Here is a 14,213-nt window from a genome sequence, read left to right on the forward strand (position 1 = left end):
TAATAATTTATTTCAATATAATACGTATTACTGTGCACTGTGGCTTTAACAATATACCATGATTATTGAAGAAAGAAAAAAATAATATACACTAATTAATATTACGACACGAACAAGTTTACCAGTATTGAATTCTCTGAGAACTGGTTTTAAAAATAATTATTAATTATATACTTATACACAAAAATATCACAAAAATAAACAATATGGTTAAATATCTCAGATTCTATTTATTTTGTAAAGAAATGGTAGAAATCAAAATCTGTAGATTTTGAACATGTTAACTGTTAAGCAAGTTTGAACGAAAATTTCCATTGGGTCACTTTGAAATATAAAATCTGACTTTGTTTATATCGCTTCTTCTGTCAAAAGGTTTATATTTTTTTCAATATTACAAGGTAATATTTCGACGGTTATGAATATTTTTTCCATTGAAAGTCTAAAGTCAAGAACAGAGCATTTAAGAATTATTGTGCTTAATTTACGCTAAATTTTTCAACAAAAAAAATACTTTTGCATTAATAAGAAATTTTAGAAACGTTATACTTTCCCTTACTTGTTTTTAATACTGAAAAAATGTCAAATAATTTATCGTCAGATTTTAAATCGGATATTGATAAACGGAATAGTTGTGATAGCGAATTTGATTCAGATGTTGAAAATATTTTACAAGACTTAATTATTGAAGAAAATATCGAAAATGATAATGAAAAGGAAACTGAAATGGAAAGTAATAAGTGGTCTGAATTTAGTGGACGTCAAAAAATATTTCCTTTTACTGGAACAAGTGGCATAAACATGAAACTACCTAACACTATAGATCCATATGAAGTATTTTCTTTATTCGTTGATGAAAAAGTACTAAATTTGATCGTAAAAGAAACAAATAGATATGCAGAACAAAACGTAAATCATTGGACACCAACTTATCCAAATGAAATAAAAAAATTCATGGGTTTGATTATATGGTTGGATTTTATAAAAATGATACCTACAGGCAGTTATTGGTCACGAAAGTTATTGCTTAATTTTGATATACCGCACCTCATCATGCAACAGAGCAGATTCGAATTACTTCTTAGTAATATTCATTTTGCTGATAACACCACTATTGCTCCAGGTAATCCACTTAACAAAATTTTTCCACTTTACGAAATACTGCAAGCAAATTATCAAAAAATATTAACTCCTGGAGAAAATATTATCATTAACGAAACATTAATTCCATGGCATGGAAGACCAATATTCAATCAATATATTCCAAACAAAGCTTATGAATACGGAATAAAATTATTTAAATTATGTACACCAGAAGGATTTACATGGTCAATGATGATGTTCTCTACAAAGTATTGTGATGTCAGAGAAACTAGATTTGCATATAATGTATGTGTGGCACTTGCAAAAAATCTTTTCAACCAAGGACGAACACTTTACATTAATAATTTTTATATCAGTTATGAATTTGCTATATCGTGTCTAAAACAGAAGACTCATGTAGTTGGATTAGTTAGAAATAATAAAAGATCCATCCCAAAAGACATTTTACAATCTAAGTTACAAAAAGGAGAAATGATATCCAAAGAAGATGATAATGGTATCATCATACTGAAATGGAGAGATTCTCGGGATGTGAGAATTCTATCAACGAAACACGTTCCCCTTATGATACCATGCATAAAATATTGGGATATTATAAATAAAGCCTCTAATAACTCAAAATCATGCGTAAAATTAAAACCAATAGCATTTATTGACTATAATAAAAAGAAATGTATAATAGACCACTCAGAACAATTAATATCTCATATAACTACAATTATAAAAGGGATGAAGTGGTATCAAAAACTTGGTATGCAATTTCTCCTCGGAGTTACGGTCGTAAATGCTTTTGTGATTTATAATCAAGCAACAAACAAGAATATACAAATAGAACAATTTAAAGAAATATTAGCTCAACAATTATTAGAGTTAATATTTTGCAAATTGTAATGCACAAAATTTTTTTTTATAAACAGCATAATATTACAGTTGAAACAAATATTTCTGAAATAAGTATTAAACGAGCATGTAAGTAAAGTCAGTTTTAATTCTAATTGAAAAGTAATAATTAATGACATTTTTTTAAGATTATGTTGTTTAGTTTTTCACAAAGTAACTTCACAAACATTTAAAACAAAAATGACATTAATTATTGCTATAACTAATATTTACAAAATAATGGACAAATTAATATAAATTTAATCAAATGAAATATATATTAAGACACTTTTATATTTAAAACAAACATTACGGAAACGGAATTAGTTCGATAAAGTTGCACATTAATTGATAATTGGTATCATATAATACAACTGTAAGCAAGCCTTCCTTCTCTCTTGCCTTTCCCACAAGTGCAATTAACAAATTATTTTTCATTAGTAACCAAATAAGTTGTAAAAATTGTCCTCATAGTATTTGGCTCACTGGTTAGATGCTCACTAGTTGTGTTATTATCTAGAACGATTTCTAAAAAGCTTTATTAATAATGAACGTTAAAAATAAATTAATATAGTTAATTATGTTGTAGAGCAGTATGTAAAAATACATCCACATGAATATTATGATTAAATAAATATATATACAAAAAATATTAAACCCTTAAAGTATTTAACATGTGCGTACAAAAATATTTGTTTTATATTGTTTAACATATTGATCGTTACAAGAAATCTGAAGAAAATCTCATTTATATAGAATAGGTACGCTTATATTTAATTATTAATTTTTAGACACTCCTCTCATAAAAATGATAATATTCAATAAATAAATAAAAAGAAAAACAATACCAATATATTCATAATAATTATCCATAGAATTTATTTTTTTTTAATTATTTTAGACTAATCATTGACTATCTTTAAGCGCAAGAATTGTTCAGGTACAAAAAGGTTAAATTAAGTTCTTCATAAAATATAATCAACAAGCTCTTTCTGCTATTTGCAATAATTGTATTGAAAAAAGAATATCTCAAGATATAATATTCTTAACACATACACAAAAGTTCCTTATCAAAATAATAGAAAAAAATTTTGTTGGTGTAAAAGTTACATCATAAAAAAAATCTTTCCTTGATTAAACGGATATAAAAGAAAAAATATTTTACACACATAATATTACATATGTATAATTGATGAAAAACAAGTTGCAAATAGATTTGTACTGACAGTGTAGTGGTAGTAGCAATCGTGATACGGGATAGTAGAAACGACAGTAATAATGGTTCGGACGTATCTCAAGTTCTGCCATCTTTCTCTCATCCTTTTCTTGCACTTACGACATTGCGGTTTTTTTTTAATATTTTATTCCATTCACTTTTTTGTACCATAATCGATTGAGTATAGAGCAGCGAGTAACTTAACGATAGATTTCCTAAACGCAAATTGCTTCGATAAACATAATGCACCACATAGTTACAATTGGATGCTACACCGGCGCCGTGAATGCAACCCAGTTACAGTAATGGCGATAAGTACTTAAGAATCCAAGCTCGTGAAATTTTAGTGTACAAATTTTCTAAACTTCACTTTTATATTATGTAACGAGTATAAACAATTAATACTTAATTAACACTGAATGATATAAGAAAAGTCAATATTATTTAAATTACATTTTCTTAGTTTTACGAAGAGCGATTTAAAGTTCCAAGAAGTAACTATGGACGACTAGTTACGATATTGAATAGGACGAGTCAAAGAGAGGGGAGGAATGCGCGCGCGCATTGAGCACGGACGTTATTATAGCCATTTGCTCGTGATTACCTCTAGCGGCCGATCACGTATGTGACATGGCGTCCGGGTAGGAAGAAAGTTGGTTGTTAAATAAGCGTTAATGTTGTATTTATGACACTGACCGACCGAAAAGGGAACATCCGAGGCCGCGAATTTCCCACAGACACCGGCATTGATGGTAATGCATGCGAGGAAACCACAAAGGATCAGCGATGGGTAGGGCACCACCGCGTCAAATACTCGATCCTGACACACAACCAACCTCTCTATCTCTCTCTCTCTCTCTCGCGCTCTCTTTTTCTCTCTCTCTCATTCTCTCTCTCTCTCTCTCTCACTCTCTCATTCTCTCTCTCTCTCTCTCTCTCGCTCTCTCTCTTACTATTCACCTCACCTCTCATCTCCGACGTCCGTCCGTCTGAGCCACTCTACATTACTCTCTTCGTGATACACATTACTGTTTGCACCGATGCATTTCCCTGATGGAAGGTCCTTGATTCCGTCGTGGAAATGACGCTATTTCGCGCCTTTATTCACCAACTATTGTCTATCGTTTCAGGTACTTCGAAAAGCACCAGGCCCATCCCTACCAGGTAAATATTCATCTCTATTTTTCTTTCTTTCTCTCTATCTCTCTCCCTCTTTCTCTCTTTGAGGAGAGGGGGTGGGGGGTACGAAAGGAAGTATTTTTTCGATGACATGACTGATATGCATCAATTTACCACAATTATTTGTCCTTCGTTCCTGTAAAAGTCCGATTTTCTATGATTATCGTACGCGCTTACTGTGTCACATAGAATTCACCGTGTGTCGTTTTAACTCTTCCCTCTTACCTACTTTTCCTGTCCCTCCGTCGTACTAGTTTAACTTTCCTACAAATTTCATTAGAATTACTATCTGATAATTCGTAATGATTTATATATCTTTGGAAAAAAATCATCATAAAAAATGACAAATCCTTCCATCCAAATTTTAAAGTAACATATTTTCTGCATCGCATCGTATAGTAAACATCTCCTCAATACACGCTTTATGAATATATTTTATTAATATTTATTTTGATTTGATGGCTGATACTTGTCAAACACGATTCCACATCATTGATACATTTTTGTTCAATGATAAACTTGTTTATATGATATTTCAATTTAAATTCAATAACGTTAAACCGTGGTTACCAATAATTTGTCTTCTCAATAATCTTTCATTTCATTAGTTATTTACGGAATTAAATCTTTTCGTTTTTTTTAATATATTTTGTATATAACAAATTCTGTTATAACACTTTGTGCAATGAAACGCCATTATTATAAACGGTGGAAGGGAAGTATAATCAATAATATAACTTGTTCTATAAAAATGACTTTTATGATAAATTTCTAAGACTTGCATTAACCTCTTTATTAAAGCTTTGTTTCAGTTTCATTGCATTAAATCTTGTTAGACTAAGTTATTTCACTTCTAATTGCTTTTTTCTATCTTTTTTTTTATGTTGTACAAAATGAGCATTATTCGTATAGAATTTGATTAATTGATTATTATACAAGTATTTAATGGTTAATATAAGTTCAATTCTATGCAATGATCAATTTTCTATGTGTTTATAAAATAAGTAATGCAAAGAAAATGATTCTGCAATGCACCTGTAAACATAACCTTTCTTTTACTAAAAAATCAATACCTGCAATATTTTTGGACATTCTATTTAGAAAAGATATTAAGATATTTAAATATTATTATTATTAAGCTTCGTGCTTATGATTTTCAATATATATAATTTATATTTGTAAGATATTAATATAATTACAAATTCTAATATAATATTTTGTCATGTCAACAATTTCTATACTAATATTTTAGTTCAATTTTTAGATATAAATTGTTTTTTTCGTTGCTATTATCATAAGAAATCATAACATTCATGATATAAGAAATAATTTATAATGTATATATAATTGTGGTTATAATTTGTTCATAGAACGCGAAGTACAGCAGTTCTAAGAGGGAATATTCTTCATCGACGACGTCGTCGGATAGTCGCTACGAAGCGCGTATGCGTGATTCCCCAAATGGCAATTCTTACAGTCCAGCAGGAGGCTTGGGATTGGGCATGGGAGCAGACAGAGATAGCCCGAGGAGTTATACCTCCAAGCCCCTGTATAAGAAGGAGAGAGAAAATAGAGACTATAAATTATCCTCCTCTAGGGACAAGTATTCCGGTAAACATATTTCTTTTACATTTATTATATATATATATATATATATGTATCTACACACCACCACTTTGCGCTTAACGAATTTGTACTCTATTTATAAAATATTAATTACATGAATGATAAGGCAAAATAATATCTTTAAACAAAGACCGATACAATATAAATATTTGTAATTTTACTAGTAGTTTGTAAAGAGGAAGATGTAATATAACTTTGATAAGTACATTTACGTAATGAAAATTTATATTCATATGTATTATATCAAAGAATAATATATACCGTGCATCTTTTATAAGAAAAGTAGAATAGAAAAGTTAAGTTAATGGTTTGTTATAGATTATAGATTCTTTTATTTCAAAACATTCAATTGTACTACTTCCTTCAGTATAAAAACAGGGTTGTGTCTTAACATTTTCAGCTGTAAAATGCTTGCTTGCATATGTGTAGATTGTGCACGATCACCAAAAGACAAGAGAAGCCATGAGAGCAGGGATTCAGAACACAGGACCAACCACGATAGGAGTAGTGGAGAGGTAAAATGAATGGTTTAAATATTTCATTTATATTCTTTTTCTATAATATAATCTCTAATTTTGTATATTTATATATACTTATTATAGATTTTACATCCCATAAAATTATCATCAAATTCATCACGAGATTCTTCGTCTCAAAGAAAACCAGCTCACAATTCTTGTCAGGTCAGTAACAAATAATAATTTTATTTAAAACAAAGATACTTGTATGCAATAGCCATCAAATTTATTTTATTTTTCTCACAAAAAAGTTATAAGAAATAATTTGATATAATTGCACGTCAATTTGATCAAGAAAGTTTGATATAAGAGTTTAAAACAGATAAAAGGTGATGAAGAGGTTCAAGATCACATGGAGAAAAATAATTTCGTACAAGTTTTGGAATGCATACGTATATTTGTAAAGGATTCAATCGTTTCCAGACATTTTAGAACAGTCTGTTTAGGATAAACGTGGTGATGAACGAGGTGCAATGGAACGGACAGCCAGGTTTGGTGATTGGTCAGAGCATATGAGTTCTTCAGGAAAGAAGTATTATTATAATTGCAAAACAGAAGTTTCTCAATGGGAAAAACCACGTGAATGGATTATTCGAACAGATAATCGTCAACGCCAATCCAATGATTACTCCTCTAGGTCAAGTGAGTCTATTTTTTATTTATTAATTCATTTCTATTTTCAAGAAATTAATTTTCTATAAGATAATATTATAATACTAAAGATCATAAACGAGCAATATATTTTAAACATTTTCATAGATTTTAAATATTAAACTTTTATATAATATATAAAATCAATTATAGTTGTAGTTCAAAGGGTTAAATAAAATTAAACAAATATCGATACAATTGCTTTAGAATCTGTTGCTCGCAAATAAATATTAGAGCTATGAATATAACTGTTTATTAATAACATCTCCGTCTATTAAATAGACTATTATTTTATAGGTCATGATAAACATTCCAACTCGCGATCAAATAGTAGCAGCGTGCGAGATGGTAAATCATCGCGGCAATCCGACAAGCGGGAATATTGGACTTCATGTAGTGGAAGTAGCGGTAATACTAGAGAAGAAGTTTCTACGCGTGATAGGGAGAGAGAAAAGGAACGAGAGAGAGAACGGGAGAGAGAACGAGAAAGAGAAAGGGAGAGAGAAAGGGAAAGAGAGAGAGAACGAGAAAGGGAAAGGGAAAGAGATTCTTGTAGGGAAGAAACAGGAGCAGAACGTCAAGCTCAAGATATGGATATTTCACCTGGTGATTCTACACCTACTTCTGAACCTTTAACATCCTGTGCTCACGATCCACTGCCGCAAGGTCCTGTTCTACTGGCCACTGGTATGTTTTGAAATTATTATATAGTGCAATTTATAGAGATACCATTTGGGTTTTTCATTCTTTTTTTTTTATTTTATTTGTTTGTTTGTTTTTTTTATTTTTAGCATTACCTCGATTAACATCACATCCACCATCGACACCACAACCGCCTGGAAAATTAAGTTCACCAACCCAACAACAAGGGAATAATAATGCCCCAGGACCACCAGTTTCATTAGCAAGCTTACCAAGACTTCTTTCTCAAATCACTGGCAGTAAAGAGCAACCTGACATTACACCACAGAAAGCGTTACAGACAATTCAAACAGCTATTTTGCTATCTAGACAAGTAAGTTATATTGTTTTATATGTAATAATTATTTTAAATTATTACTCTTATAGATTATGATCTACGATTAAGAACGATAAAACATCGTGACTATGTTTATTTGTACATTTGTAGCAATCAGCAAGTGGAGACCGAAATAATAGTGGCAATGATGTAATGGTCCCATTAAAAGTTGATACTAGTGGCAATACTACCAGTGAGGGACCACCTACTCCAACCCATTCAGAAACTCAGGATTGTATCGATGCTCGGAAATGTAAGTTTTTAAATGAATTCTTTTCTGTTGTAACAATTTTGTAAGCATGTTTATAAGGTATTCTGTTATCGGAATTATTTTCGCTTGCACAATGAGTAATGCACGTTCAATGAATTATTACCTGGAAATCTTATTCTATAGATTAAAAGTCCTAGATTCATCTTCTGTTTATATTTCATATGTACAGTGTATAAAGATGTATGTGCAGTACAATAATATAAGCTATACAACAGAGTTTGCTTTCTAAACTAACTATACGCTTGTTCCACAAATATCCCAGACTTCAACAGAAAAAATTTTTAAATATTATTTTTTAGATCTAACTAATATCGATTTTAAACAAACATCTGATAGATACACAATTATATTTATTTATGTATATTACTACTCATTTACAGTAACCAGTCCTGGAGGAACGAATTCTGGGGTGCAAGGTCTAAGTTCATTGCAAAGTCTTAGTACATTAGGTTCTCTTGGAAATTTGAGTAATACTGGAGGTTTACAAGCATTGTCTAGAGTACAACCTCCTTTAACACCTTCCCTAACACCGTCGCTCGCTAATCATTATCGAGAAGATTTAACACAACATGTGCGTGCCTTTCCAGCCGATATCCTTGAAAAACAGGTAATTTATATAAAATAATATTGTTATATTATAATTTCCATTGAAGTGTTTAAATTTTATATAATTTATATAACTGCTAATGGGTGTATAGATAATCAGCTTAGAATGACTTGTTATTTTCTTTTAGGCACAAAAACTTAGCGAAGAAGCACATACAATGGGCAGTTTACAGTGCACAAGAGTATCGGCAGAATTGAAAACAGCACGATCGATAGTGAGGCTGACAGAAATTCAGGCAACATTACAGGAACAAAGGTAAATATTCTTTTCAAATATTTTTTTTAAAATGTCATCTTCGAATTTTTCTTTTCGTTTGCATCTTTTCTCCGATAAAAAGTTTGTTTAAATGTTCATATTTGAACAAAATTAAGTCAATCTTTAACACATTTCAGGATATTATTCCTCCGTCAACAAATTCAAACATTGGAGGAACTAAAATCCCAAAATTCCTTCATGTCTGATGATTCTTAGTGTAAGAAACTTTATAAAATAATTATAATTACAACCTATAATTAATTCATGAAAAAAATAAAACATAATTATTAATATTCTCATTAATATTGAATAATTAAGATTGTACCTAAATTATAATATCGTGATAGAAGTGATATAATAGCAAATGAATATGGGCTGCCTAGAGAGGTCAAGCTGTTTCGATATCAGCTGACGAGTCTTATTAATTAATTAGTGAATCCACCTCTCTAGGAAGCACAAGAGGCCTATCCAACTCACAGATGCAACACTGAGTAAATAGAAAGTGAATAAACTCTATCGGTTTAATGCAAACCACTAAATTGTATATCTGAATTGTCCACAGCATCTTGTATTACCTGTGTTATAATACGTGTCAATGTTTCTCATATCCCACGATTATGCGACATTTTAACTAGTTGAAAATTTTTGTTGTAAATCTCGGAATAAAATTCGTGCCACAAGTTTTAATCCAGTTCTTTATCACCATTAACTCACCTAATTACCCACACATTTCATCTGGTGAATGATAGTAGTGAAATTTAAGAAAAATTTGTGGACGCAATAATTTACTTATTTACAGCGCTTTTTTTGCTATTTGATATTTAACAAAGAATGTTATTACCGTAGAAATACGAGTATTAGAGACATTAGCATTTTATATCATGCATAATTGATGGCTATTGCTGATTTTAAAGAAATTTAATATGTTTAAGTATAAAGCAATGAATATTAAAGATTATTAAGATTTAATTGTGTGTATCTTAATAATAACATGATCCCATAATTTATATTTAATTATTATGTAAACATATAGGATTGTATAGCTATATTGGTAGATTCTTTTAAACAATCATTATCGATAGAATATATCATCAATCATTGATGGTCTTCAATTTATTATGTATGAATCTGTTTTCATCTTTTGTAATAAAAAAGAGACTTATTGTATAGAATGGAAAGTGTAATCACCGACAAATTAAACATATCGACGATGTATCTTATAATTTTAGATAATTTTTATTTCACATAGTCATTGTATATCTACGTAACAAAAAAGAACTAAGTAGCTTTCTTATGTCTTTCCGTAAGAATGCATATGTTTTATAAAAGTAGAATTTATGATAAATAATATAATCATTAGTAACATAATTATTGCAAATTGCATTTAATATTTATTAAACAAATGTTCTCGAATATAATGCTTTAAAGAAAATATTAGAATTTAGTTTTCCTGTTATGTATTCTTTAGGGTATCTGTAACAAATGAAGGCCGTTTTGTAAATGAAACTATTGAAAGAAAAATAGTCTTTGTTTGTTGTATGTATATTAATCAAGCTCCTGCTTTTCTATGTAATAAAAACTTATAAAAATAAATAATATACACAAAAATTCAGGATGGTGGAAAACACGAATTTGTATAAGTCACAGTATAAATTTCTCACTTTATGTATTTCAATAAGGAACTGTCAATGAGTGAGCCTGTTACTTATAGAAATAAAGAAACAAATTAGAAAAAAAAAAAAAAATATAACATAAAGACATTCTTAAATTGACATATGTTATATAAACATCAGTGGTTGCAATTAAATTTTAAATTATTTTTAAATCGTTTCACAGTATGTGAGCCAAAGTATTTCAATATATGCGCATTTTTAAATTACTCTTTCTCAATGCCACTTACATAAAAATTAAAATAAAAGTCCCACTGTGATAAGAACATACATACATACATGCATATATATATATATATATATATATACATATATATATGCATTGGTGCGCAATATCAAAATTCTTTGATTCACACTCCTTACAAAGAATGGACTTCTAGAAAAACGCTACACATTTAGAAATAAAATAAAATTGTCAACAAAAAATAAACAACATTACTGTTTTCAATTACTTTTTTCATATATCCTAATATCGTATGAGAGAGATACAATTATTATAGATTACAGTGGAGGATATTATTAAGAATGGTAATGGTAATTATGTTAATGTAGAGTTATACTCTACTAAAGGGTGTTTCTCAACACAAGCTCAATAGTCTTTGACCATCGCAAGTATTATTTTATTAAGGCAATGTCACCTTTATTTTATTTAAATAAAGGATAAAAGAACGAGCTATTGAGATAGTTGAGACTAATATAATCCTGTTCTGTGCTTCTGGTCCACAAAAGATCCAATATCTTTCATATAGTTCGAACGTTATTATTATCATTGTTACTATGATTATCGTTATCTTCATTTCTTATATTCTATTTAATTATTTTGCGAAATTAACGTATATACTGAGTTAATTGCCTATAATTTGAAATGTGAATATATCAATTATTTATGATAAAAAAAAATTCTAAAGAAGAATATCTTTGGCTCGGAAATGTTTAGTTTTCTAATTTGTCTTGATATGCTCTACAACTTTTGTATTAGTAAACAAATCAAGTTTCAGTTAAAGAAATGTCGATAATCTTCATATTTTGGAAAAAAAATATGATTCTCAAGTAATTGTTTTCTACACATAGAAACCCCTTTGAATCCAATATTCTTCTTTAGATCATTTTTTTGTAACCAGTAATCAAAATATTTCAGACTTTCAATTATAGGCGATTTATTCGGTACATCGGTATATAGTGACGCATTTTGCTTTCATTCAAAGGAAGAAATTGGTTATTACTTTGAAGATGACATATATTACATTTTTAATGTATAACATTGGAAATGAACATCCATCAACCATTTTTTAAGCGTATTTTAAGAGCTCTGTTTGTGCGAATTAAAACGACTTTTTACATTTTGCACATTAACAACTACAATTAATTTTCAAATTCATTGGTTGAGAAACACCAACTTGTTTCATTATATCATCTAACATTATACCATGTCATGAGCATGTAATTACATCCTCATAGCACCTGAAGCAAACAGTGAACATTCTCCCACATCTATATTTTATTTAATTATAGTCAGTCATTGGATTTATTTCATAACAAACTCTCTCATTCGTGAACATTGAATCATTGGTTAATATATTCTCAGTAGAATCCTAACAGACATTCATGTGAATTCGGTACAGTACATAATTTAATGGACTAAGATTGTAATAAGGCCTCAGAACATGTAATTCATTGTAACATCTCATAACTTACAGAACTATTATGCTAAAAATAAAGATTTTAATATAGTTAATAAATTAAATAATTATATTATGAACTCTTTTCAGTATAAAAGAGAAATGGTAAAACAATAATACATAAAAGTTTAAATAATATTATCTTTTTTAAGTAATATTTCTAAGCATGTTATTGATAATAATTACAGTTGTAATTATTAACGACTTTACTGGAAATCATTCAAATATTTACAACCAAATTAATCTTGCTGTAATATTCTTAATATCGTATTTTATTAACTATAATAAGTGATCCTATTAGTCATGAGTTGTTACATATATTTACTGTTCAACCATTTTAATGTAGTGCTCTTCAAATGTTTATACAAACATATTTCAATGGAGAGTACAAAGTGCTACAAAACAATTCCAATATGATCCACTTTAAAATCGATAATATATCTACTTCATAGACTCGTTATGTATTTTTAAGGCCATATACGAGTTTTAATACAAATATGTCTGTCTCTTTTGAACAGCATTTAATATATTTATTAATTTCGAAATTTGCCTAATAATAGACAAATAGACCACACAGCCTTAACAGAGAATGTTCACGGTATAAGACAGCAGCATAGATATAGCTCAGCGCAGCCTCACTTTACCATTGCTAATCATGTTTGTATTATAATGGTTTAAATCAAATTTTTTTTAGTTATAAGTAGATACGCGCATACATATATATGTATGAATGTATATATACACATAGGTATATTTTATTCATACAATAATCCTTTGTATCTTATAATTCTTATGCATAGAGCACATCTAAATCTACAGCATTGTCTACTGTACAGAGTAAGTATAGAAATACTAGCATTCATTGGACAGTTTTCAAAGATAATAAATGTGCATCAGTGTCGCAAAGTAATAAAATAAAATAACTTGTTTGTATCTGCATTAACCATTTGATTAACGATATTGCTTATAATATAAAGAAGTATATAAGAGGATGACACTGATTCAATAACTTTGAAAGAAATAAGCATTTGCACAAAATTATTATACCATGGTTGTTATTTCTTACGAATATATCCTGAAATTAAAAATTGTTTTAATATGTATATGAAATATCACACAACAACGTATACAGTAACAATAATAACAGACCATTTTTTACCTACATGTCTACTATGGCAGAATGGGTCATGTGCCGAGTTATTCTTGCCTACTGTCAATTCTAAGCCAACATTATAGACATAACTATTATAATCTTAAATAGGACGTGCATGACTTAATATCGATTCAATGATTATCGTTACACGTCATCTAACTACTTTCTCATTTAGGGACTTCTAAAAAGAATAATCTATAAATTGTTAATCACACAAATAACAATACGTTAATAATTAGATTTACGAAAATTAATACCACTTAAAGGATTATGCGTACTATAAAAATATGACATTTCTTTAAATAATTCTTTAACATCATCTAGTACAAAAAGTCTACAAAAAATATTACTTTTAGATTCTATTAAAAATGAAACTATCCATAAATAATA

At 29.0% G+C, this 14,213-nt stretch overlaps 2 protein-coding genes across 4 annotated transcripts; both read left to right on the plus strand.

The window, feature by feature from the left end:
* Nucleotides 1-984: 984 nt before the first annotated feature.
* Nucleotides 985-1,992, plus strand: LOC106788294 (piggyBac transposable element-derived protein 4-like). Its single transcript, XM_014751438.1, has one exon. It carries the CDS (start codon nucleotides 985-987, stop codon nucleotides 1,990-1,992), a length of 1,008 nt encoding a protein of 335 aa, XP_014606924.1.
* Nucleotides 1,993-3,339: 1,347 nt separating this feature from the next.
* Nucleotides 3,340-10,008, plus strand: LOC106788299 (WW domain-containing adapter protein with coiled-coil-like). Of its 3 annotated transcripts, none has more exons than XM_014751443.1 (12): nucleotides 3,340-3,986; nucleotides 4,327-4,360; nucleotides 5,746-5,986; nucleotides 6,431-6,516; nucleotides 6,604-6,684; nucleotides 6,966-7,161; nucleotides 7,453-7,857; nucleotides 7,962-8,185; nucleotides 8,300-8,441; nucleotides 8,840-9,066; nucleotides 9,194-9,321; nucleotides 9,459-10,002. In XM_014751443.1, exons 1-12 carry the CDS (start codon nucleotides 3,946-3,948, stop codon nucleotides 9,535-9,537), a joined length of 1,884 nt encoding a protein of 627 aa, XP_014606929.1. In that variant the 5' UTR covers nucleotides 3,340-3,945; the 3' UTR covers nucleotides 9,538-10,002. The 3 variants fall into 3 exon arrangements, with proteins under 3 accessions (XP_014606929.1, XP_014606930.1, XP_014606931.1); XM_014751444.1 differs by having other exon boundaries at nucleotides 7,468-7,857; XM_014751445.1 differs by lacking the exon at nucleotides 3,340-3,986 and having other exon boundaries at nucleotides 6,402-6,516; nucleotides 9,459-10,008.
* The last annotated feature ends 4,205 nt before the right edge of the window (nucleotides 10,009-14,213 follow it).

This window comes from Polistes canadensis, unplaced genomic scaffold, assembly GCF_001313835.1.
Source record: "Polistes canadensis isolate GaletaPanama2010 unplaced genomic scaffold, ASM131383v1 scaffold_134, whole genome shotgun sequence".
NCBI lineage: Eukaryota > Metazoa > Arthropoda > Insecta > Hymenoptera > Vespidae > Polistes > Polistes canadensis.